The sequence below is a fragment of the Chelon labrosus genome, assembly GCF_963514085.1.
Source record: "Chelon labrosus genome assembly, chromosome: 22".
Taxonomy (NCBI): domain Eukaryota; kingdom Metazoa; phylum Chordata; class Actinopteri; order Mugiliformes; family Mugilidae; genus Chelon; species Chelon labrosus.
Window position 1 is genome coordinate 7181338 of NC_140355.1, and position 26393 is coordinate 7207730.

The window sequence follows — 26393 nt, forward strand, 5'->3', positions numbered from 1 at the left end:
CATGACAATGGAATGACCAGAATTAGGAGGAAAACGTTGGGTAGACGTGTAGTAGAACTGGTAAAAAGAAAGACAGAATTATGTATGTGATCATAAGGGTTTCATTTTATGACATTCCACTGTTGTCCATGTCCATGCTTAGTCGGGAAACATCTGTCATGCCTCTGGTGGCTTTGTTCATCCAAATCTGAGTCCACATTTCTGCCCCTCTGTCTTTGTTTCAGTCTCATATTGCAACAGTCTCTGTCGTCCTTCATTTCGCTTTGTTGGAGATGCAAGCGAACAGGTATACTGTAACATAACAGTCTAATCTTTCAAACAGCTCACAATTCACCATTATGTGCACTGTCTGATGAAGACGGAAGGGGGAAATAAAAGGCAGAGTGGCTAATATTCAGATCAAAAAAGCAACTGACAGGTTGTCTTTTACGTCTAAACATTTCTAAACTATTTCTCCTGTTTTCATATTCATTGATCTTTGCTTTGCTATTCTGTGATGTGCTGGATGACACTTGAACAAATGGGTAAAATGAAGAGAAGTAGAGTCCTTCAATCTGCAGTCATAGCACAATAACTATATCAAACACAATGCCTATGGAAAGATCCTGCTATGCACACTGAACAGTTGAGAATCTGTTCATACTGAGGTTTCTTGGTTGCGTTGACTTGCTTTTAAAATAAACTGTACATAACAAACTCACATTCGCACTGTAATTGTTATCTTATCTTGAAAAGACAGCAAACGCAGCCAATGACACAACATTTGAAAAACCTTTTGTATTTTTGCTCAACAGCTGCCCGAATGGGATACAGCAATATTTCACTTGTGTGCATTCTTCTACAGCACTTTGTTCCTTAAGAGATTTGGAGCTATAAATTGCAGCGGTACAAATGGCTTCAAGAAATCGGATGCAATCCTGGAGACAGCTGTACTTTGTCAAGTTTTGTGCACGGTAGTAATTAGTGCATCTCTGACAGTCTTGTGAGTGTTTTGTGCAGCCACTGTTGCTCTTTAAACTTGTGGAGAGAGTGGAGTCTGCTGGAACCAGCAAAATATCACAACACAGAGATTTTTTTCTCTAACAAATCAGCTGGACACACACCAATTTGGAGAAAACAGCCACTACAAGCTTCTCTCTTTAAACCATTCACTTTAACTGACTGAAATTGGCTCCTTTGACTGGCGTCTCCTGGCACCTGGAGAAAACCTCAAAAAAGAGCACACACCATAACTGAATATGATTTCAGGTGCCGAGTTGGAAAGCTACTGCAGCTACACTGACTTGTTGGAGTTATGTTACAGTGCTTTAATCACAGGGAATGAGTAAAGAAGCACTGCTGAATGATAGCAGGTGCTCAGGTGGGCTGCTGTCAGAAATGACAAAAAGAAAAAAGAAAAACCTTTGTTGGAAGTAAAAATACTTCAGCTGTAGAAGCTTTTACACTTAGACTAGATCAGTTGTTGCTTGATCATCCTGGCACTAGGAAGTTAAAATTTGATGAGTATGAAGCTTCCTCAAGGGGTTGTCTTTGTAACTTCACCCACAGCATGGGAACACACAAAACACACAGACTCACACACACAACTCATCTAATTTCATCCCAGCTTTGGTCAGATGAACGGATGTTGGTTGGATGAACAGGGACAGTCGAGAATCGTCTTACTCCCAACTCTGAATCCAGAAATGCACGGGGAAGCATGAAATTGTTTTATTTATTTACGATGTGCCTCGTTGTCCTCGAAAATGAATGTGACTTACAACTTAGAATGGCATGAGAAAGACTTTTAACAATGCAGGAACAAAGAACACATGAGGAGAGGAGAGCGAGGAGGGGCAGCCTACATTTGGCATTTCGACAAGAGGTTTGTAACTTAAAAATATATAAATATATATATTTTAAAGCTGCTCTTAGACGCTTTTGTAAAATACTGGGCTTGTGTTCTTGTATAAAAAAATATTTTGTTGTTTCTGACCCACTTTATGATCAATGACAACACTTTTATTGTGGTATCAGTTATCCTGAAAAGACGTAAAAAAGAGTAGTATGAAGCAGCTACCAGATTTTAGGCTTAAAAACAACAACAAAAGTGTCAATGGAAAATATCTGTCACATAAGTGACATTTATTGGAGATGATTTGGCTGATGATGGCAAAAGAGGAGATCAACGGATAAAGAGAAAGAAGAAAAATAACTACAAAGTTATGAGAAGGGATTTCAAGAAGAGAGAGAAAGCAAAAGGAAAGAATGGAGCAGTGGGGTATTTTGCTATCACCAATAGTTGAGGGATACTTCCTCAGCCAAGGCGCTAATCCGGCTACCATTAGCATTTTCATGAGTCCTGTGTCCGGGGCTTGGCAGAGCATGTCACTGCCTCATTTGGTTACTTATGTGTATATATACACACACACACACACGCACACACAATATCTCTCTCTCTTTCAATACCTAACCCTCTCAACCGACACACTCCACACAATCGCTCACGGCCCCATTGGTGTCTATGTGTGTTTATGCGTCATGCACACCCATATCGTGCTCGGAGCAACACAACAGAGCTGAGGACTGCTGGCAGCACTTCCCTTATCTATCAAAGTACTCCTCATTCCTCCTTTTAAATGAATTTCTCCTCTTCACTGCTTTCCGGTCGCAGTTGCTTGTGAATTCTAAGGAGTATTGCCGTTATTATGTGGCCTTCTGCAGCCTGCATGAACAAAAAGCTTCACAATCAAGACTGCACTTTCTAAACTATTTACCACATAACCATCAATGTTGTTATTAAAAAAAACTGCCAATGAAGAGACTGAATGTTTATGGTTCATTTTTAACCTTAAACATGACTAAAATGTGCTTGTATAGCAACTGGTGTTTTGGCTGAGAGAAAGTGAGAAACCAGAACCATGATTTGTGACTGTAACAGTCTGTCCAAGCCTCAGTTAAATACTGTTTGCAGCAGAAAAGGTTCCAGGGGTTGATTGTTTATTATCTAGTGCCATTGGTAATGGTAATGAGTGCACAGTCAGTGGGTTTGTTGCTAATGGACCATGTTGTTGGTTAAAGGACAAAAAAAAAAAAAGCTGTGCACTCTCCCTTTAGCTGCTTGACAGTTATTTGGCCATTGAAATTTCAATTTTCTTCGACTTCCTGGCACCAAGCATTGCTGTGTGCGCAACAAATTTCCAAAGTGGAATGAAAGAGTGAATAAAATCAGTTATCTGTGGTCAGAAAAATGCATTAATACCGCTTGTGAGCTTGCATTCTCAAAGAGAGGTCTTGACACGCTGCGTTTTAGTATTTTATTTTTTTTCCTTTGCCAAATACTTGTCAATCAGGAGGGGAAGACTCTTCGATTTTCCCCTGAACTAAGTAGAAAAATACATGGTAATGAAAAGTGTCAAAAGTTTTGCAGCCTAATGGACTTAGGAGGAAATATTTGTAAGATTTTCCATAAGCTACGGAATCATTTGAGCTCAGAACCTAAATTAAACCATTTAATTTAAAAACCTCATCTAGAAAACCCATGTGCTTTCACCGTGTACTTGCAGCCCCAGCAGTGATAAGCTTGCAATCCAATTAACATCTAATTTGGTCAAAAACCTTCACCTGATAACTGCTTTCAAACACATCAGAGAAAAGGTTTAGGAAAGGGAACGCCACACGGGATATTAAACGTGACACAACTGTCTTACCTATACTGGACTCTTCAAAGGAGACAGTGGAGGACGTTTCCCCCAAGGCATTGACTGCTGTCACGTTAACTTTGTAGGGGTAGCTGGAGAAGACTTCCGGAAACCGGACATGGCAGCGATTCTTGTGAACAGCATCTTTCTGCACCTCCAGTGCACGCTGGTTATGTCTGAAGATAAAAGGAAGATAAAAAGTAAGAGGAAACAGAGTAGAATAGATAGAGACACAGGGGCAGATGTGAGAGAAACTCCTGTGTTTTCTGCTTTAAAACATCTTCCCACATGCTTTTTTCCAGATGAGGCCAGTTGGTCTTGGCCAGGCCTCCATAATAGTGCTGCAGTTGGTGCAGGATGCTGTAGCTCATCTTTCAAAGAGGAACATCCAAATAAAACATATTTCCCTCCTACTAGCTGGCTCCCGGTACATCTGAGGATTGATTTGATTGATTTAGGTGTTTTTCTACTAATCACTAAAAAGATTAAGGATGTGGGATTGAAGCACATGGGAGATCACTTGCAGCACTCAAACTCTTAATTTGTTGTCTGATTTGAAATCACATCTTAAAACTCATTTTTATTCTCTGGCACGGTTAGAACTGTTTTATTAATAAATTTCCTAAAAATGTCCCCTTCTTCTAGCACTTTGGCCAACTTTTGTGACACTTGATAAATAATATGGGCCCAAAGGGTGTGGAAAAGAAGAAAGGGATCCAGAAGCGGTTTAACAGTTCATCCCCTTTTGTTTTAACTGTGAGGATGTTACCCATCAAGAGCTGGGACATAATTGTTAATTGTGACACTAAAAACTGCTGACTGTACTTCCCTCTACATAGAACAGTTTGCCTTTGGGACAGCGCCAGGCTCGAGCTTTACGATTTCCCTTCACTTTTTGTGCATTGTTTTAGTTCAACTTGTCGGTGAATGTGTCTTTAAAACTGTTACATTTGCTTGCAGGCAGAAAGCACCGAACTAAATCTCACATGAGCCTAAATTAAATCATACCACAACTGTAAACATTTATGAGTCAACAGTGTATAAAACTGAACACTTTATTTGTTGCAGAGAAAAGCCAGATGTCAGTAACATAGCATTCAAGGACAGTGGAGTCTTCCTTTTAAGACGCTATGGATGTTTTAGATCAGAGATGGGCTGTTAAGGAGAATGTGGAACTGATGGCTTGTAAAATATTAGACTAAGTATCACTCAGTGCTCCATTGGTTGCATGTTATTCTGCTCAAGGCAGACACCAAAGGCTACTCTTACTCCGAGTCTCTTTTCTCTGTGTCCCTCTCAACATTATTATTCTAAAAGGATAATACTGGTTTTGCAGCATTAATGAGGGTAGTATCCACCTGCTGTAGTTTAAACTGTGCAATCTGGGAATTACAAAGAGAACTTGATAGACTTACAGGATCTCCATTCACTTATTGTTAATGTTTAAGGTCCGTGTACTACAGTGTTGAGCGTGTATGGACAACCAAGGATAGTGTGGGCTGTTAGTTTTGGTTAAAAGTTTTATCACCGTATTGTCTAAGTGTGGATTTCTTTCTCGGTTTTCTTCTTTTATGCCGTTTTAAAACTAATTACTGAGAAGACTGGGGTTACATTTTTCCATAACAGACAAATATGTAAAAAACAATATTTTTCATGTGGGTGCAGGCATGCTTCATTTTTAACTGCACTGAATCAGATAGTATTGACTTGAATGTCAAAAACTGCACAGAGAAAACGTGCATTGTTTAAGAGAAATTTTGCAATCAACACCAAACTTAAGTCATCTGTCAGAGGAATAATGGCAAACTTGTCCAAAGTTCCACCCAGACACACAAAACAGATGTACTTACTGTACGTCTACTTCAAAGGTAGTGGGGATGTACGTCGGATGCTGCTGGTGCCAGCTGCAGTAGAAGCCTTTAGGGTAGGTGTTGGACCGACAGGTGACTGAAAATTCCCGAGGAGGAACTGTAGTGAGAACAAACAACAAGAGACAAGACAGTTTACAAAAATGCACAGTGTGTTATTAAGTACTATGTTTATGAGACAATGAGAAAAACATGCCCCAAAGAGGGATCCAAATGAGACACACTACATTAATCAAATGCAAATTGCACAATACCTTATCACATAATTCCTTCCTGATCAAACTCTTATTAAAAACAGCAACGCTACTCAGTTTAATTTAAGTCATATATCTGGTTATATTTTATTGCTTATGGTTTTAATGACACAAATAAATTTCAGTGTGGTGTGTGGGGAAGTGGGGAATAGAAGATTAGTATATAGAGTATGTGCAGCCAACACAATTTTATCACAATCTATCATAGTCACATGTATTTTACATAAACTCCACTCAAACCTAGAAGTGTTACCAAACCGGACATCTTGAGTCCGTGTGTTTTGAGACATCATCACGTTACCAAAATACCAAGTCAGCTTCAACCCCAGATTCATTTCCACTGAGCTGCCTCCAAATCCTGTTTACTATGTTTACGAGAAGTCCATACGAATGGCCAACTCTGTGTGTGGAAATTTTCGGTAAGGTCAGAGTTCACGAAATTGCAGCGGTTGATGGAAAGTTAATATATTACTGTTAAGTTGTATATGGTTTTCTACATAATTTTATAATATGCCTGAGGAACATGTTGATATTCCCAACAGCCTCATCCTGTCATTAGGCCTTAGCATTTGCCACATTAAGTTACCCTGTCATTAGTTTGCCAAACTGTTTACCTCGGTTGCTTATTTATGCACTTTGTGTACATAACGTCCCATGTTGTAACCACAAGCTCACAAGTCACACTGGTCAGTCAAATATCTCTGAATATTCAAACAGATATAGCAACGTTGTTGGAGAACAGATTGAATAGACTGTAGGAAGGAAGAAAATGAAGGAGCAATGACAGAGGGAAGATACTACCCATAGAAAGGAAGGATATTGAAGTGGTAGAGCGAAAGAAGAATAGAGGTGATGTTACACCAGTTCGGGCCTCCTCCAAGATTAGAGTCTTTTCTTCCCTGTTAGTCAACCATACATTTGTCTGCCACTCCCTCTTTCTCCTCACACAGCTTTTTACCCTTTTACACATGTACAGTGGCCCCTCACTTAACCAATGCCTACGAGTTATTTTAGTGAAAAATTATTTTCCTCTATTTCCATCCGTCTTCTCTTTCTCTAAATTACAGCCTTTTCATTTCACAGCGCCTCATTCAGACCACTGCGGCATTTCTCTTTAACAAGAAAATGGGGCTGATATCGGACTATTAAACGTTGGTTATCAGGCAGTCAAGTCATATTCACATGATATACATATTCACATCTGATAACGCCCATATTCAAACAATGGGATTCTTCATTTACAGTCAGTAATGTATATAGGAGTTGAATGGATTGGATAGGTCAACTTGTCTGTGAGAGCCACTAGCCCATTCAGTGCAGACATGGGAAAAACTGCATGAGCTGCCCAGTCGAGCAGGATTTCTTTCCCCTGAGGGAAAAAGAATAGCTTGGAGTGTTTTTGCAGCACTGGGCTTCCAGGGTGTGTGCAGAAAATGGCAATCATTATAACACACACCGATATTAAAACGATGGTTTTTTTTTTAGCTGCATTGAGTAATGAGTTCAAATGAGAAGTCCCTGGAAATTTCCAGTTAAGGGACCATTAGGAACGCTCAGTTAACGGAATGAACTATGTCGAGATGGCCCAACCCGCAGTGTGAATAATTACAAGTACAGTAGGTTAAACAGAAGGTTACATTTAAAAAATAAAGTACATTTATTACAAATACACTGTAATGTGCCAATGTTTTAAGCTCTAAAGGCAACGTATGGAAGCTTGGAAAAAAACTATGCCATAAATGTTTTTCATTTTTACATCAGTTAAATGTAGAGAAAGTCTCTCCAATGGACTTTTTCTCTACACTAGCTGTCCATACTGTGTGTGAAAAATCTGGTGTTTGTACATAACCTTGGCTAATCTCCACTCGAGGTGACGCAAACACAGGGTTCCACAAATGTGTGCAGCCAAGAAAACACCGTCCATGACTTTCTATCACCATATTTCCCCATGCTGATAACGGGCTTTGGTATCTCGTCATTAACTGCATTCTCTTTTCAAATAGAGCTGCTGTGGAATGATGAACTAGTTCTGCCCATACACCAGCAATCTTTTTGAGGTCTGCTTGTTTAACTTTAACTAAAGCATTTGGTAACAGGGGTACGTAAGCAACCAGAGTCTGGATCATCTACTAGTGACAAACAGTCAGCTACAAAGAGAATCACTTCATATCTGAATGAGGCTTTGGCATCAATGCTTTGGCAATGCATGTCCCGTGACCACTAGCTAATTAGAAATGCATGCATGAAAATGAACGGGTAAATTGTATTAATATATCACTTACAAGTGCCACTTTTGCTTCTCAGTCCAAAACACAATGCTTATATTGGGAAAGTGTGATCTATTTACCGTATACCACGTACTGTATTTTAGTCACCATGGATGATTAGTGAGAGAATTAATCTCCACGCAAAGTTTGAGCAAAATTATTGAATTGTTTGTTTTGGCATTAAGTAAGTGTGCTGTAGTTGCTTCTCTTCCATATGTGTTGGCATATTCTGGATGCTGAAATTTCCCTCTTGGATTAACATTTTTTTGGCTTAACATTAAGTGGAGTGAGCAATCGTGGAGATAGATTCACAGTATAAGACATTTTGTGCGTACTCTAGCAGCAGGCTGTCTAATTATTTTGCAATATGTAGTTGTGATACCTCACTATCTTTGCAACATTCTCTGTGAGCGGTGCCCTCAAGGTGTATTTTGTCAAATGCACGCACAAGCTAGAGGCGCGCTTGATTGGCTGCTATGGGGTCATTTCACTGTCACACACAATCAGCTGTGTTTAAGCGGTCACCAAGGCAACTAATTAGCCTGTCAATAACCCTAACGACGAGGTGCCACAGACGGCATCCAATCACACTCAATTAATCACAGAGACTAATTGGGGCCATCTCGATCAATTGGCTCCTCATCTGAGAGCTTCAGTCAAGAAAACACAAACATACACCCACACACAATCATTCTCGGGATGGACCCACACACACACAACTAGAACTAGAGCTCCTGTTGTAGGCTTTGTAGCGGTAGCCAAAATCAATCAAACCAGCTTATTAAGAACTCTGTTAAGAGCATAAGATAATCTGAGAGAAAACAGTGTAAATTGGTGCAGATTGTTGAGGGAAAGCAGGTGTGATGAAGAGAAGCTTAAGTGTGAGTTCATGCCAGCTATTTTTTGAAGTGGTTTGTTTGAACTCTGGAGTGTTTACTCCTTTGATTTAGTTCATTTTCCCGGACGTGAGCAGTGTCGATCAAGCTACCCCAGAGACGCTTGAATGGGCAGTTCGTACTGTAGGGGATCCTCAAGGAGACTGAGGTTTGTCAGGAGAGAAAAGGTTTTCTGAATTGATCAGTGCCAACGTTCATGTGTTCAAGGGGACATATGCTGACACCCAAATGCGACTATTATGGTTTAACAGTAGCGAGCGCAAGTGAAAATTGAATGCATATTGAGGTTAATGATGTGCAAATAACCACTGTAACTGGTTCCAGCATTGACAGAGTTTCTGAGTACAAATATCTTGGCATATGGCTGGATGACAAACTCACATTTAATTACCATATAGCCATCCTAGTAAAAAAACTGAGACAAACTCAAGTTGTTGAAGCAGTTTTTATGTCAGTTCTAGACTATGGTGATGTGATTTATAGAAATGCTACTGCTTGCTCACTTAAAGCCCTGGACTCAGTCTACCACTCTACTCTGAGATTCATTACTGGTGATGGCTATAGCACTCATCATTGTGTCCTCTATGGTAAAGTGGGTTGGTCATCTTTGTCTGAGAGGAGACTTAATCATTGGTACCTGTTTATTTACAAAGGTATTATTGGAATATTACCAGGTTATATTTCAAACATGCTTGTTTGGAATTCTGGTCCCTATCAGACCAGATCAAATGACTGTTTGATGCTCAAGGTTCCTCGTATCCACACTGAGTTGGGAAAGTCGGCCTTTTGTTATGGTGCCCCTACTTCCTGGAATAATCTCCAATGTAACATAAAAATGAACTCTCTACTTTCCTATAATCAATTCAGATCTGTAATCACAAACCTTCCTATGTCAAATTGTACCTGTTTTATGTAAATGTTATTTCATTATTATTATTTTATTATTTTACTATTAATATTTTCTGTATCTTTATTTTTCCCTTCCTTCCTCCTTTATAATGTTATGTAGGTTATCTTATTATTTGTTTTATTTTCCACAATTATTATACTATATCTATTGTTATCCCATTGTTACTGTGTAATCTCAGCTTCACTGAAAATGAGGACTACCTTCAATGAACCTCCGAGAATAAATAAATAAAGATATAATGCTAATACTGTCCATTTGAAGTCCATACAATTTAAAAATCATACCTGAATGTGAAATCTGCTTGCATCACACATTTAAGGAGAAACTTCACAGATATTCTTCTCAAACTTGCACACACTATAATATTTAATATAATAGCACAATGCATCGATCTACTGATCCACACTCCAGTTCAGTATGTGGCAGTAAAGCACCTGCAAGCTGGTTTGCCGACCCTCCATCAAATCCATCATAAAATTGTGGAGTCTAAGGTAGGTTTACTGTTGATTAACAACAATATTAGCTGCTCCGTGTCTATGTGAAAGTACTGACGTAATCATCCAAACTTTAAATCCTAAATATCAGACACATTTGATATAAAGTGGATCTGTAAACCATCACATTAGAAGGTACATAGACTGTACTTCTTCATTGATGGGTGAATTTGGGGATAAATCGACGCGCAATGCCTGTAGCCTGAGTGCAGCATTAGATGTGCCCTTAGAGCTAGCATTTAGCTGCTTTTAGCTAAACCGTTGAGCCACTTTACCATTTAACTCTGACGTTAGAGCCATGTTTGATCCTGGAAGGTGGCTAAGAGCAAATAAAATGTTGGTTTAATGGAAATTTTAAGTAATACAAGAGAAAAGAATGGTTAGCATATTGAAGACAGCAGGAGGGAAATGAGGCATAAAGTGAAAATAAGAGGTATATTTAGAGGCGAGGAGGTTGCAGATGGGTGCAAGAGGAAGAAAGGACTGAAAACATAAAGGGCAACACATGAAAAATGGAAAGGAGATGAGACAAGACAGCATTCTTTCATCAGATTTTACTAATGTGCCTTTAAAACATTTCAGACACACAACACATATGCATGTGCATGCACAAAGAGCTGCCTTGCTGTTGCTTCAATAACATTACAACATCAAAAGCTTTCTATGCATCTGAAAAGGATGGAGAAAAAAAGACAAGAGATAGCACACCTGTAGAGGAAAAAAAAAGCAAAGAACAAAGACAGTATGAATAATAAAGCAAATAAAACAATAACTCAAATTAAAAACTGCATTGTGCAGGTTGTTGTTAACCACCGAGTGACACATTACTTAAGCCAATGGCACCGCTCATGAATAAATGTGATTTGAATTAGTGTGCTTTCATCATCTGGTTTGAATTGCTAAATCAGAGGTGATTTTGAGGATGCTCTTTGTTAGCCTGATGAAACGTACACCTGGCTGTGTGCGCGTCACTTTTAAATGGTAATAGGTTGGAGACGCAACCTATGACAGACTGTCATGAATGATAATAAGTTTACTATTTAGTTTTTTTACTATTTAAAAAATGTCATTCTGTATAAAGCTCTGGCACTCAATGCGTCAAAGTCAAACAGCAGAGCATCCTTAGTTTTGCATATGTATTTCTGAGTAGATTGACTTTTGCAGTTTCAGGAGTTGTTTGCCTCCACCAGCACTGTTCTCATACTAGTGTTGAATCAGAAGGCAGGGGAAAAGGGAGACCGAACCATGCTCATTTATGTTTTATGTGATTGGAGCTAGTCAACACTGAAAACCGTATCAACATTTGCAAGAGCCACACAATAATGCTATTTTAGTACTGCTATTTTAAATAGATTACATTATACAATCATTGTATGTAGTTAGTCTGTGACTTTTTTCCATTTTTTAAATCTTTTTCTAATCGTAGGTCTTTCTCTCAATCTCTTCAGCTGTGCCTCGATTCTAAACCTGTCACACAAAAATTCTGGATCTCCCAAAAGAGAATCTTTGTCACAGGAGGGTGCGTGCAGAGATATACACACACACACATAGAAATGTGATGAGGGACAATGACATCCAGTAGTCTGGTTGCTAGGCTGCAGACACTGTAGTAATTGCTATTTGGTTGTGTTGTTAGCCTCCCTGTTGCTTTGTATGTATGTGTGTGTGTGTGTGTTTGTAGACGTCCCAATGTGTCTGCCCATTCATTACTTTCAGTGCTGTGTGTCTGTTTGTAGTGGATTCTCTTGCTATGACAACAAAGATGAACGCATTCTCTTTCCTTGTTACAGTTTCTTCACTCGCTCACTTTATAATAAAAACCTCGATAAAACACAACCGTACAGGCCTTCCTGAGTCAGACTCGCTTTTTGTGTTTTCTCCCAGATTCAGTTTTTGTTTTCATGGGATCACTTTGACAGCTACGAACTTTGATTAAGGCAGTTATGTGCGAGTAAAACAAACCCAGGGTGCTGCAATTGCTAACAAATCAACCCCCATCTCCACTGATCCATCTGATCCTTTATCTACCATGCGCATCTCTTTCAGCTTAAATTCACGTTTTTCATATTAGAAATCCTCCAGGGAAAAAGTGGATCCTCTTGGAGTCTGCGCTGCTCTGAATGGCATAACTCGTTTAGGCAGATGGCTTTGGTCTCAGCTTGACTCGGCTTGCCAACGCTGGGCTCGCTGCATTTTAGATTAGCTTAGTCATGTGTCATGGGAGAAAGAGGAATGTAAATAAAACTGTAGGACAAAGTCATAGAGACGCTGTGGTGCCTTTTTGTCCAGACCAGCTGTCGTGGCTGACGGTAATGTAATTGTGGGGTAATATATTTATCCGGTGCTCCAAAGCTATACTGAAGTGTGTATGGACATGTAAGTGTGTGTGCGACTGTATGACGTTAGTGTGTGTGGAATGTGAATATGCTGTTTTATGTATATGTAATGGAATTTAATTTGGATAAATTTGTCTCTATGGTATGTGCTCTTGTATCTCTTTACAGGAACAGCGTGGTTTCTTTGAAGTGGGGTTGTATGAGGTACTTATTCATAGTCAGTGTGTTAACTACAGTAGATGGTGGTCGGCACACACTCAAGTTTTTGAAAAGGAAAACCTGCATGGAAGCCAAGCAATCAACAAAAGTGAACAGGGGCAGCAAAAAAAATGTTAGCCACCTAAAAAATGATGTTGGTCTAAGTATATGCTACATTAAGTACATTATTATTACTTTACTTTGCAGTCAGACAGCTGAAAGGAATCTTCTCAAAGCCACACAGCACCCAGTGACAAAAAACAGAATTTTAACTTGCAGAACACAAGAGCTGCAGATCTACAGCTGTGTGAGGCTGGTGTCTGAAACAGCCTCAGTTCCCAGTTCTAAAAGGCTGTTTGACTGCAAGTTTGAGCAAAACTGAATGGTGTTAATATTCGAAATGTAGCATAAACTGACACTGACATTGACTTTGGTTTAGGTGGCTGAAATATGTTTTGCAGCGGAGCACCATCAATAGTAGATCATACAGTAGCTTGGCTTCCTTTCTGCTTCGACCAGAGATATGCCGACCACACTCTACTGTAGGTAGGTCATTGATTACACTGGCTCTTCAAAGACATCAAACTATTGCTTTAAGTTTGTGCGTCTGAGCGCAAAGTTATGATCAATAAACCTTAAATCTGTCTATATAAGTTTACTTAAAAATATTTTGTATCTTTGCAAACTTCTGAATCTCAGAATTTAAAATTTATCTTAAAGTAATAAATAAATAAATAAAATAAGACATGCTGTGGCAGAATTTGGTTATACAGAACCTCTAATCTCATCTTACAAGCTCAACCCAATAAAATTTAAACATATAATACACTAAGCTCTCTTTTCTGGCCGTCTTTCCTACTTTCCTTCTATGTTCATCTTTCTTTCATCCTCCGACCCTCTCTCCCTCTCGAACAGTCTCTGATCCAGAGATGTTTCTTAACACGAGGCAGTGAATGTGGGGGGTTCAAGAGCGAGTGTGCACAAAACAATGATGCCCTGGCATTCCAGGAATGCCTCTGAGCCAATTGGAAACAGCCGTCTGTGAGAGATGAATGAATGAAAGGAGGATGAATACCTTATGAGAGCATCAGGAGTGGATAAGTGGGAGATGGGGAGAGAATGATGAAGAAAAAAGAGGTGATGTGAACAGGTTTTAATATTATCTCTTCCTCCTTCATGATTTTGTCATCTTCCATGATCAGTAATTAGCTCTGTGGGTACATTGTTATTATAAACAACTGAAATTACTACTGAAAATTATAAACCTGGATGATCATTTAAAGAACCGGACGAAGCTTTGAATGGGAGGTGCTGAAAGGTCTGCACTGACCTCTGCAACTACGGAGGTCAGACACAGGAAGACAACCATTATACCTGGACACTGAAATTACCCCGCGGCCTGTCTCGCACCCCGTTCATGTACACACACTCACTTGACCACCTGACATCACAAATCTTGCTCAAAGCTCGGGAATAACATCATGCGTTTCACAGGAAATAAAAGTGAATTCCTAAGCAGCTTCAAACGTACAAACAAAATCTCACCTCAAGCCCTTGCGATGACATTGTACTGACTTCTCAACTGTTTCCTACCTCGAGCAAAACCTCTCAGAATAGAGGAAAGTTGTAAAAGTTGTGTGATCACCAAGTACGTTTCATGGCCATAGATTCACTCAAAAGATCAATAGACAGCACTTAAATAAATTCCCTTGATTTTATTTGACATGATAACAGGACTATGAAATGGAAAGTTTCGTTTCCAAAAACTGATCAATTAATCATCACCGCTCAGCAGAGGAAAGAAAAAAACATAGTTGAAAATCTGTTTGTTTGATTTCGGAGATATTTCCTTCAGCCTTAATGTCCAGAGTTCTCTCTCTTTTACTGTTTTCCCTCCGATCGCTGCCATTTCTAATAAACTGCCATCTAAGTTCAGCTTTTTCTATCTCTTCTTCTCCATTAATACAGTTTATGTTAATAGATGTTTCACATCTTAATGCAGTGGGTGAGGAACAGGGCAGAAAATAAGAGAAGACAACAGAATACATCCCAAAGCCAAGCGGCACGCAGTCTTGGCCCTTCGGTTTAAGAACTGGCTGCGTGATATAGCAAAACTCTGAATTTCTACTCATATTTATAAGTGACCCAGACCTCTGACTGTGTGCTTAACTTGCCTCAGACGTCTGCACAAACTAGCGGCATTGAATCCAGAAGCTTATAAGAGGCCAGGAATTCCTTTCATGCTACTTCATTCTTACCATATTTCATTATTATTTATCTTGACAGAGCAGTGAAGATTGCCAGGAAAGTTGGGAAACAGCACGTTGCCCCTCGTGAAAGATTTGTTCATTTAACTTTTCAAGCTGTAGCTTTAAGTCCAGACCTTTCTCAACACTCAGTTCTTTTTTAGTCACTGCCACAGCTATCTATAGATAAACTGTCTTTGTGAGGGGTAAAGCAACAGGTCACACACTTTGACTAACAATGGACTGGGTCAGGCACAGGCAAAGTTCTGAAATTGACAAAAATAAATTCTTCTCTCAACTCTTAAACACTACAAGCAGTGAATGCATGACCTGACATGACCTTACATGATTTTAGATGGAAACAAAATGGAGACTGTGGTGCAACAACTTGCTGTAAATCTACTGATCCACGCTCCTGTCCGGCAAGTGGTGGTGATTCAGCTGTAGTTCTAATCAAAAAACAAAAAAGAACCTTTCAGAACTTTCTGTAACTTCGCAACACTCTGAAGCGAGGAAAAAGTGTTAAGATGCAGTTATGTCTATTCTTGAGAGAGGAGGTGAGATTTTAACTGTCAGTTTTAATATCTGTCAGGAGTAGTATGCTAGCTAACCTTAGCCTCAAGGGCTAGTATGTTTACTGAAGCTTGACAATACTGTCAACTGCTCCGTATCCTTGTAGGCCTGTTCCTCAGACAAGTGTTTTGTGTGTTCAAAGCTTTTAATTGAGGCAGCACTGACGACTCTGAGAGTGGTTTGGGAGGTTTAGAGTGGATCTGTATACCCTTACGTTAGCGGATAATCTGTGATGACCCTCGGTACAGAGCAAGGTCTGGTTCGGATTTGTCAGGAGGGGTCAGTCTGCTATTATCTTCCCACAGCTCACTACTGCAACACTTCCTGGATCAAGTGTGTGTCATATTTTCAGTACTTATAGGCCGCATTTAATGCAACCTTTATAAATTTGCCGTTTCAATACCACAATGGTAACAAGTTAAGGCATACTTTCCTATTTTTTAGTGAAAGGAAGTGAAGGGTGAATTACATCATACTGATGTTGGAAAAGACACTTGGACAAAGTTATAAGAGAAGTTAAGTAATAAGGAGCGAAGCATTTGAGCGTGACATAATGCCAGCACGCTAATGAAAGAGGAAATTGCCATTCCTTCACTGAAACTCCTGTCAGTGCTGCAGTAGGTAGCGTTTCACTGTGCAAAACTAAAATTTGAGCATGTTAAAGCTGCTGAATTGAGATGTCTCTAGTCTCACTAAGAGGTAAAGCTCTATGTCACCATGGCAATAATAGCCCGAGGCTCTGTCACTGCTGCGACAATTGCCTCTTAGCTGCAGTGTCCATGATGGTGTAATGAGTGACAGGCTGGGATTGACCAATCAGAGGTGTCAGTCTGCTACATGCACAAACAGCTAACTGCCATCACTCACAGAGACAGAGAAAGAGATGAGAGAGGCAGGTACCACCCGAATCCCTGACATCTGATTCCAAACAGCTGACTTCTTTAAATTTAGCTGTCACATTCAAAGCTAGACAGACACGCAGAGAGAAATCAAAAGTGTCTGGCCTGTAAAGCTCGGGGCCATCATTGTTAATTCAACCAGCTGCTTTGTGCAGGAGCACTCTGCGCTGTCTTTTTACATACACCATGTTCTTTTTATGGCGTTATGAAAGGTGTCACATTACTGCGGAGGCACAAAGGCTCTTTCTACACAGACTGAGACCTTTAGATACACATATAAAGTGATAGAGAAAGGGCAAACAGGCAGCTGCACACAGGCAGCTGCACACAGTGCGAGCGCTTGAAAGCTAAGGAAGAGGCTAGAACACACACACGGTAACCAACAAAACCAAACAACAAAAAGAGAGTCAGTATTTTTGTGCAGCCCCATCATGGGGCTACTACAGTGATACAGAGATGCTAGGTAATACTATAATGCTATTCTAATGGAATGTTTGCACAGAGACTTTAAGCTACATGGTTTCAATAAGGTCCTCCTCACACCAGCTGTGCGCAAGCCGATCTAACCCAGGCTCCCCGTCAGCCAAGCTGGAGAATCTCATCTCCTGGCACGGCGTGTATAAGTGACTGAAAAACATCCACAAGAAACAAGTATGGTCTGAATACTATGTCAGTAAGTGAGGAAATGTGTTGGGTGTGGCAATAGCTCAGAATTTTGTTGATGTAGATGCAGCATGCTTTGATAAAGGGCAATTAGGATAATATTAGGATATATTAGGATATTAGGAAAGGTAATAGGATAGATAATGATTCAAGATAGAATTTAAATTTGGCATGCAGGTTTATTTGGATGGATGCAACCTGAATCTGACAACTTAGTTAGAGACATTTGCCAAAAGACTTATTCTCCAAATTCTGCGTATAGCCTTCATTTAAAGGTAATGATGATGATCCTCTAGGGAAGAAAGAGTTGACCTTTCATAAAGGAAAATGACACAAAACTCAAAATAACAATGAAAAACCATGGATTAAAAAAGGGCTGCAACGATGCATCAACAAAATTGACTACGCTACTTGATTATGCAAATACGTTAATTAGCGTGGAATACATCCACACGTCGCCATGTTTATATCATTCCCAATTACGCTGCCTTGCGCTGCCTGGCATGCCAAAAATTTACTTTATCTGCAAAATCCAGAACCCGATATAGTGTGGGAACTCCTCAAACAAACAACACAATTCTTTGGAATCAGCCTGCCAGAGGAGGACAACCACTATCCATGAGCACCTCAACAGTGGTTCAATCTCAGTTGTATTTCGTTGTTGTTTGGTAGACATCTTTTTTTTTTTGTTTTAGCTATCTTAAGTGAATATAAAGTACTTCATACCGATCTAGTACAGATTGTTAGAATGCGATGCGACCTTTTCCCTCAACAAATCCACCTCAACTCAGAGAATAATGACCCAGTCACCGTGCATCACAGATGTTGTGTATTGCTTGTCAACAAAGAACAAGCTTCACAGCGAGAAACTGGCAGTGTGAAGAATAAAAGACACGCTGCAACGCGTCCTTCTGTGAAAATTCCAAAGCACACCGCATAATCATATAATTCAATTCCTTCATCCTTGAGAGAAAATGTCCCAAACTTTCCTCTTCTGGAGGCAAGAACGGACAAGAAGGAGGATAAATTGAAGCAATAAAGCAAGGACGATTCAGCCTACATGGTTCAGTGACAGAACAAACAGTGATCTCATTCCCCGAGCAGCATTTTGGCACAGGCACAAATACAACAGGATGCTCTTATCACACCTATTCTCATTCCTTTGAGTACTGTTTGGATTCAGCTGCAAAGAAGCATATACAGGCAGGCAAATGCCTTGGGTTTTGAGCAAAACCCTAAATCAAAGCGATCGGTTAAAGCGATGTAAAGCTTTGCCCACAGTTTTTTTCTACTAGTATCTAAGACGATTTGGTGGTATAGAGCCTGGGAAGAGATTTGAGACTAAAACACTGACATAAAATAATAAACTAGTTTTATTTCCCAGGGAGAATTTTTCATTTTGACCATTTAATGCAATGAGACTGTTGACTGTTGTCAGGATGCAAACAGCAATTAAAGAGTGTTCCTCCCATCTCAGATTAAATACTTTTTTGTCGGCTGCCAGTCAGTTGCAACTGCCTTCCATTGCTTGCTGTCTGCCTAAGCATCAACCACCCACCACAGCTCCACTCAAGCCATACCTCTTTGTCCATTTTTGAATGACCCGGGAAATAGGTATATCACGTACGGCCAAGATGGCGGCGACCAGAGCCACCACACTGAGCTTCAAAACTGCTCTTCAGAAATGTCCGTCTTTATATAGAGTCAACGGATCTGCCTCTCTGGATGGTAAAATCTGAATTACTTTTAGATATTTGTAAAAATTTGCGGTAAAACAGAAATTCATTCTGACAAGGAACGCCGGGAAGTTTTCAGTTTTGAAAGTACATTTCTACTTGTTGTACAACATGATTTATGGTGGATTTTATATGTCTATCCATAGCGTAAAGATCACAGTTGCAGAGCTATTTTTAAAAGCACCATATGGTGGGTAAATGGCACAAAGATCAACGGAGAAAAATGCTGGAGGCAGGGGATAGTACACAGCGTATCTTCTCTTTATGTGTCCCCTTTCTCTGTCCGTTTATCATGCTTTTATCTCTTCAATCATCTTTTTTTCACCACTTCCTCACATCATCTCACACCATGCTTTCATTTTTTATTTTTTTTTGGTTGTATCCTGAGATCAAAGCATGGATATCCACCCAACCTCAACCCCGATGACCTTAGATTTGCTGATTACAAACATCTTTAGTGGCAGTCTGTGCCTCAACTATATTATAGGGCTTGGAGATAGAAACCTGTCATTATTTATTAAAAGCCAAGCTGTTTTCAATGGAGATGGACTGCTGAACCAAGTGTACCGTAACAGGTGTTTGTGTACCTTTTTTTAGTTTATATTATTTTACTGGGAAACTTCTGCTCTATGTGGGGATAAAACCATTAAGGAAGAGGCAGGCAGACGGTGAGGGAGACGGTGGGGAGGGGATAGAGGGGTTGGCTTGCAAAGGGGGGTCATAGATTAAAAGCAAGGAATAGAGAAAAAAAAGAAAGTGAGTGGGCAAGAGAGAGAAAGGAAGGATAAATGACACATATTGTTCCTTCCCTTGCTGTCAGTTCTCAGTAATGCTAATCATTAGGCTAATCTGACAGGACGGCACACACATACATACACACACACAGACACACACACACACACCATGCCCCATACCTCCTCCCCCCCGTGTCGCATTCCAGTGCCCAGTGTCAATGAGAGGGAACCGCCACATTACATGGCTGTTTGTTCCTTTTGTACGCTCTTCGGCAATACTATTAGGAGCAGTGTGAGTGTTTGTGAGTGTGTGTGAGTGTGCGTACATCTGGAAAGAGAAATCAGCAAGACATTTTACCAGGTTTACTGACACCATGTTCTCTTGCCGCCATGCAGAGACAGCAGCTTCAGTAACTACATCACAGCAGTTTGATTAAAAGCAGACCGGAATGAAATATCGCAGTAACTTCTGGCTTTGCTTTAATGACGGAAGTTCTCAGAATTAAAAACATATTTTTTTCATTTACTGTCATACTTTTTACACAAAGTCTGACTGAGGGCCACGAGAATGATTACTTTTGTTCTTTATAGTTGTGGGTTGTAAACATCAAAATAAAATGAACATTTAATTTGCTGTTTTGGACGGCATCCACTCTCCTTTTCCTGGAATATGAGTGGGTTTCAGTCTAGCTTTGAAGGCGCTCCTGTTTAGCTCTAAAAGCAAAAAAATAAGGGTGTAAACTTGGCATATTTGCTGGGGGAATGCAAAGGTTGGATTTGGTACATTCACCACTTCATGATTTTATTAACTGAATGCTTTATGATTTATTCACAACTTAACCCTGTAAAAGTCCACATCCACACAATTCAGAGTTAAATCTCAACACCCTCTTTTCCGCAGAGTGAATAGGGGAAAAAAGTTCTTAAAAGTCTCCACAGCACCAAATGATTCCCACTTCTTGTGAAAGTTGAGGAGGCCACACAATCTTGGGCTTAAGTGGGATGCAGCATCGTTAAATAAGTGTGTGTGTGTGTGCGTGCGTGTGTGTGTGTCTTCAGGGAAAAGAGGGATCTTGGTTTAGAATAGGTAACAGTGGAATGTAATTGAGCTGAAAATTGAAAAGCGGAGCCGTAGCAAAGCCAAGCTGGTGTGGTTGCATGTGTGTGTGCACACAAGTGTGTGTTGTGCAGGTATACTTCAGAATGCCTATTTGTAGCTTGTGCAGGATTTTGTGTGTGTGTGTGTACCTGTGTTTGTTTGCGTATTAAAATCAGAGTGGGATGCCAGTGTAATCCTTGCACAGCCGGACCCCCAAGGATAACAGAATTTACCGCTGAGTGGGTGAGCCACACAGGCATGCATATGGGAACACACAAACACACACAAAGACACACACATCTCCAAGCCAACTACCTGGTAGAGTAAAGAGGAGTGAGGGTGAGAGCATGCAGAGTCTCACTTCCCATCTCCCCAGAAACACTCGCTTGGAAAATTGGAATGAGCTATGCAGTCTCCACTGGGCATCACTCATGATGGTTCCTTTTAAACACTACACATTTAATCTAGTGGGCATTGAAATAGGTGATGTATGCTTGTTGCTTTACAAAGTGATGTTGTTTCACTGTAGGTATAATTAAGGTATGCACACTGCAACCCAGGCATAAATCAGTGATTAACACAAGGCAGGAAACCACAGAAACAAGCACACATGCACTAGAGGTGAAGCTTCCTGCAGCGTTACAGAGATGAGGTTATCCTGGTGTAATATCTCATCTGTAAACAATGTCATGCTGACTAACGACCACTAGGGGAAGGGAGAGAACTCAGAAAGGGTGCTGAGGGGGACAGCTTGTAAATGGTCATGCTTTTGGGTCCTTATTTTTAAGACAAGCGTACTCTCCATACTCAGACAACCTGGTACTAGGTGCTTTATTTCTCTTTCCTGGAATTAAAAAGTGGGTGTAACTGGTGTGAGTAGCTGTCTTCAACAGTGTCAATTTTAAACTATATTTTGGTAAGTGCCATAGCCATAATTTTACTAATTGTATTTGATGATATAATTTCATCCTCTCACGTTCCTCATTTTGTGATCAGATTTAACTGCTCAACTCATGCTGAAAAGCATGTTTTTCCAGTTTGGTGATAAGAACAAGTGCAACATTTTTTTCCATGTATTTTTTTGACATTGATTTTCTAAATGGATAAAAACTTGCTTTGTAGTTATTAAAATCCATTCATCCATCCATTATCTAAACATCATATGTCTGTTTGTAACACATTCAGCAGCAAGACATATGGTTAAAAAAGCCTCCAGCTTACAGTAATGTTTTAGCCAGTTAGTGCTATTTACTGGCTGTCAACACTGGTTAGTGCTAGCTTAGCACAGGTGATTGACCCTTGCAGGACTTCAGTGGAGCCAACTGAAGGCTAACCAAGTGAATAAAGACAAATCTACAGTGGCTACATGGAGACACAACATGAATACATAGCATGTACGTGTCTGGACGTTTCAGACAGGAAGTCTATCTCAAACTGTAATAAAGGATAACTACGGTTAGTAACTGCAATGTAATTACTGAAGTTCAAAATGTAAAAAGATGCCATTTTACATTCTGTCTTTCTACAATAGCCCCAGTGTTTCAGTAAATCATGCTGACTGAAGCAAAACCTGAAATTAATGCATGTGAGATCCACATTTCAGTCCAACAGGCCAGAGGCTCTGCTGCCTCTGTTGTTCTCTTTCTAATCAACATGAAACAGAATCATTGAGTTTGTTTGACAACGCTGGCAGGTGGTCAGCTCGGGAAGAAGAAGAGAGACAAATAAAACGCATCGTTCCTCCCCATATGGTCTCCTCTTCCATCCACATCTCACTGATTTGTTCCACGCTCACCTTCTATCTATACAGAGATTCCCTCCTTAATGCAAGTGTGTTTTTATGTGTGTAAGTCCATGCTATTTGTGTGTGTGTGTGGTCCGACATAAATATTCCTTTATTAGGACGCACACTGACTCTGCTTTAGTCGCAATGAATCATGTAAATATGATTCTGTGCCCTCCTCTGGTGTTACCTTCTCCTTCTGCCTTTTTTCCAGTGACTATCCTGCACTCTTTCCTCTTCTACTACTTTTTACAACACACACTTCCTTCTAACCTTGACATCAATTAAACTGAGGATTGAGGGAAATGCAGTCAGCATGTTTATATGCTCACTTCCTTCATTTATCCTCTCTGGCAACAGCAGCATGTGGCCTTATTCATTCAGCAAGTTGACAACCTTGGGAACTTTGCTATGTTCCATATTCATTCATCTGCTCGCGCACACGAATGACAACACTGGTATGTGAGAACATGCATACCGGCGTCGCGTAGGAAGAAAGACCACCGTCACTCACTTCTCCTGAGGATCAAAATAGTTCCCCGAACTCCCAGCGAAGAGGTTCTCCTTGGCAACACGAGCAGCCGAAGGAAGGAAAAGTTAAAACTGACCCCAAACTTCTGGACGAATTGACCCCTACATTTTTTAGGATCTTTCAGCGCATTTTTCTCATTCAGAGACAACTTTGTTAGGGGAACGTGACACATTCAGACGAGTTACGTCATTGTCAGTGTGAGATAATGCCTTTGAGATAGGGAACACATCGCTATCTGGTCCCATAGTAACTTAACAAAGACTTTAACTAACAATTGCAAACACTTCTAAGGCCATTAACTCAGTAACACCAATCTGCAAGCCAGCATTTTGTTATATTTTGGTTTATTTTTTGGATTTATTTCACACAATATTTGGTTCAGTTTTAAATTATATTTAGTATATTTTTGATTGGCACTGATAAAATGCAAGCGTTGACGTTTAGATGAGCCTATAGCCTACTCATTATGTTCCTCCTCACTATATAATACTGACGGATGCACAAAAAAAGGTTTTGACATGCGTCAATCTTCTAAAATTTCAGTGGAAGACACTACACATTTGCATTCTCCTGCAGGATTTCTGTAAGGTGTTGTTCGTAGGAGCAGAGGTGAAATCTAATCAAACCGTTTGCAAGAGTTTTTCTATTCTACACCAGTTGCCTGCAGGCTTTGTATTCTCATAGTGTTACATGAAACGGGTTTGTACTTTCACTCCTAGGCCTTGGAGGATAATCATGCTCCAGGATTTTTCATGCTGTTTTAAACAATTTTAATGTTGCCGGCAAGTCAGTAGCTCTGTGAAACAACAGGAGAGAGGAATACTGAATTGATGTGATAGCGAAGAAGATGTGCTGAACTCTCGAGTTATTGACAATGAAGATACGTCACACTCCCCTGATAGAAATTGCAGCAAATTGTTTTTAAGTGTTTGAAACTACCTTCATTACCTCCTCGAATTTTGCGTCGGGACCTCTTCTCCAGCCACAATTATTGGCTGTGACGGCAAATGGGACAAATCCGAAAGCCAAATTACGATAAGTAACATCTCAGTATTTTATGAAACAATGGCATGCACCTGTCCCTTTTACCTTAATCTTGCCTCAAAATTTGTAAATCTCTATTCTATGTGGAAAGGAAAATCTTTAACTAACTCCGATATATTAAACTTTAATGAAACTGGACCTTTAATGAAAGCAGAAAGAAGATAAAAGCAGCTTCATGCTGTTTCAAACTGAGGATATTTTCATATATTTTGGACTTTCAAATAAACACGTCATTTGTCTGTCTCCTGCCATTCACTGTGTTGACATTTTCGTGACATTTAACATTTTATCTGCAAATTTCTCTCTGTCTTTAACTCTTTCCCACCCATTCTGTCTCTCGCAGCCTCTCAGTCAGTCTCACATTCCAGGCAAGCTTGGCTTCTTTGTCCCGAATGACATCACAGACATAAGGCCGTGACAGGCAGGACAGGAGGAATGTGGTGCGAGCGAAGGGGAGAAACCATAAAAGAGAGAATGAGAGAGAGAGAATAACCAGATGATGGAGAGCGAGTCGGCCAGTGAGGGAATGAGGAAATGTGAAAGGAAAAAGGGAAAATCTGAGAGAGGGCGAGCGAGAGGGAGAAAGAATTCCATTCAGCGGGGCATGAATGGACTTCACAGAAGTCTCCCCAAGCAACACTCACACACACACACACACACACACAATCTACCATCACTACACCCTCCTCCCTCGCGGCCTCCCTCTCATCCCTCCGTCTGTCCCCTCCTTCTCTGTTTGTAGTCCTTTCATTAATCTCCTTTAGAGGAATCAGACAACAGCACCCACCCCGACACACACACAAAAATCCAGAGGGAGCTTTTTACACATGCAGTGGTTTGCACAAGTTCCACTCTGTTACATAGTTTCAGACAAGAACCTTTCAACAAAAAGGCCCGATAGGCTTGATAGAAGCAGTCCTGAGTCCTTAATAAAAGAAAAACATAATTACACCATCAGATCTTAATGTTACTAAAGCAAATGTCCAAACTTAGAGAGAGAGTAGAGGGAATTTTTAATCAAACATCTCATTACCTAAAGAAGGAGAAGAAAAAAGAAATGCCTTAAAGGCCTTCATACCAAATTGATATCAAAAAAACATCAATAAAGGCAAACATTGGCATCATGTTTTCCTCTGTCTGGGCCAAAAAGTTGCAGTTGAAAACCCTACAAAGAGTACAACCAACAGCCAAAAGGTACATATGTTCTGCGCCTCCGCTGGTATGAAATTATATGAGATATTCTTTCATACCAGCTCGTGACAGCAGTCTGCATTCATCATTCAAAAAGGGAAACTAGAAGAGCTAGGACTGACTAGGAAGAGCTACGAACTGTTGGACAGAGCTGGCCTCTCCAGAATCAAGCTGATCAGTTGGACTACAGTTTATTCACTCTAGATGATTGTGCCATTTAATATTCAGGTTAGGTGAGGATGAAATACGAGAAAAGACTTCACATCTGTTTCTCCTCTCGTGCACTCGTTCACTGAGCTGAACAGACAATCAGAGTGATCTCTCTCAGTGATGACCGTTGCTGATGAAGAGGTCCAAACAGCAACAAAGATGCAAGACACACTACCAAACTAAGGTTAGGGTTAACTTATCGACTGCCCGACACCGGCAAACGGCCAAGCGATCGTCTGGCGTGTCAAGGACGCAAGAGTGCAATTCAGCTAGTCTCGCATTGATTATTCACCCCACAAATTAAAAACAGCAGTTTAGCAAAAATACCACACTGCTATTCCAGCTTTTCACATTAAAATACCTTCTCTTGACAAATCTGAATGTGCCTCTGTAAACATGACTTTTACGGAGGAGGCAACGTTAATTTATCGCTAAAATAAAGTTGTCGTACCTCACAGAATAGTCTTTTAAAACAAGAATTGCAATAACGCAAGAAAAAAGGACTATAAACCAGCTTCCTCGTGAATGATATCCACGTTCCCTCTGGCTTCCTATTCTAACATCAGTTACATGAACTGAAGATGTTAAGAGCTCGAAATCATTTTCTCTCAAACTGTTTCTATTGGATTACGCAGAGATGCTTAATGCAGTTTCACTTACAAAATGAGGTCTACTCAGTATTTATAGATACAGTTATAGAGCTGCGGTGGCTTTTACAAGAAATATACACAGGGTGAAGATGCGAGCGTGAATCATAGTAAACCTAATAAATGCTTCGTA

General features: G+C 40.1%; 1 protein-coding gene across 2 annotated transcripts in view; it reads right to left on the minus strand.

Annotated features, from left to right (window-relative positions):
- Nucleotides 1–26393, minus strand: part of cntfr (ciliary neurotrophic factor receptor) — a 227837-nt gene that overhangs the window by 27438 nt on the left and 174006 nt on the right. For both annotated transcript variants that reach the window (XM_084572083.1, XM_084572084.1), the window contains 2 exons: nt 5531–5648; nt 3690–3856 (listed from right to left, as the gene is read on the minus strand). In XM_084572083.1, coding sequence (XP_084428209.1) covers nt 3690–3856; nt 5531–5648 — 285 coding nt within the window. The remainder of the gene's footprint in view (nt 1–3689; nt 3857–5530; nt 5649–26393) is intronic.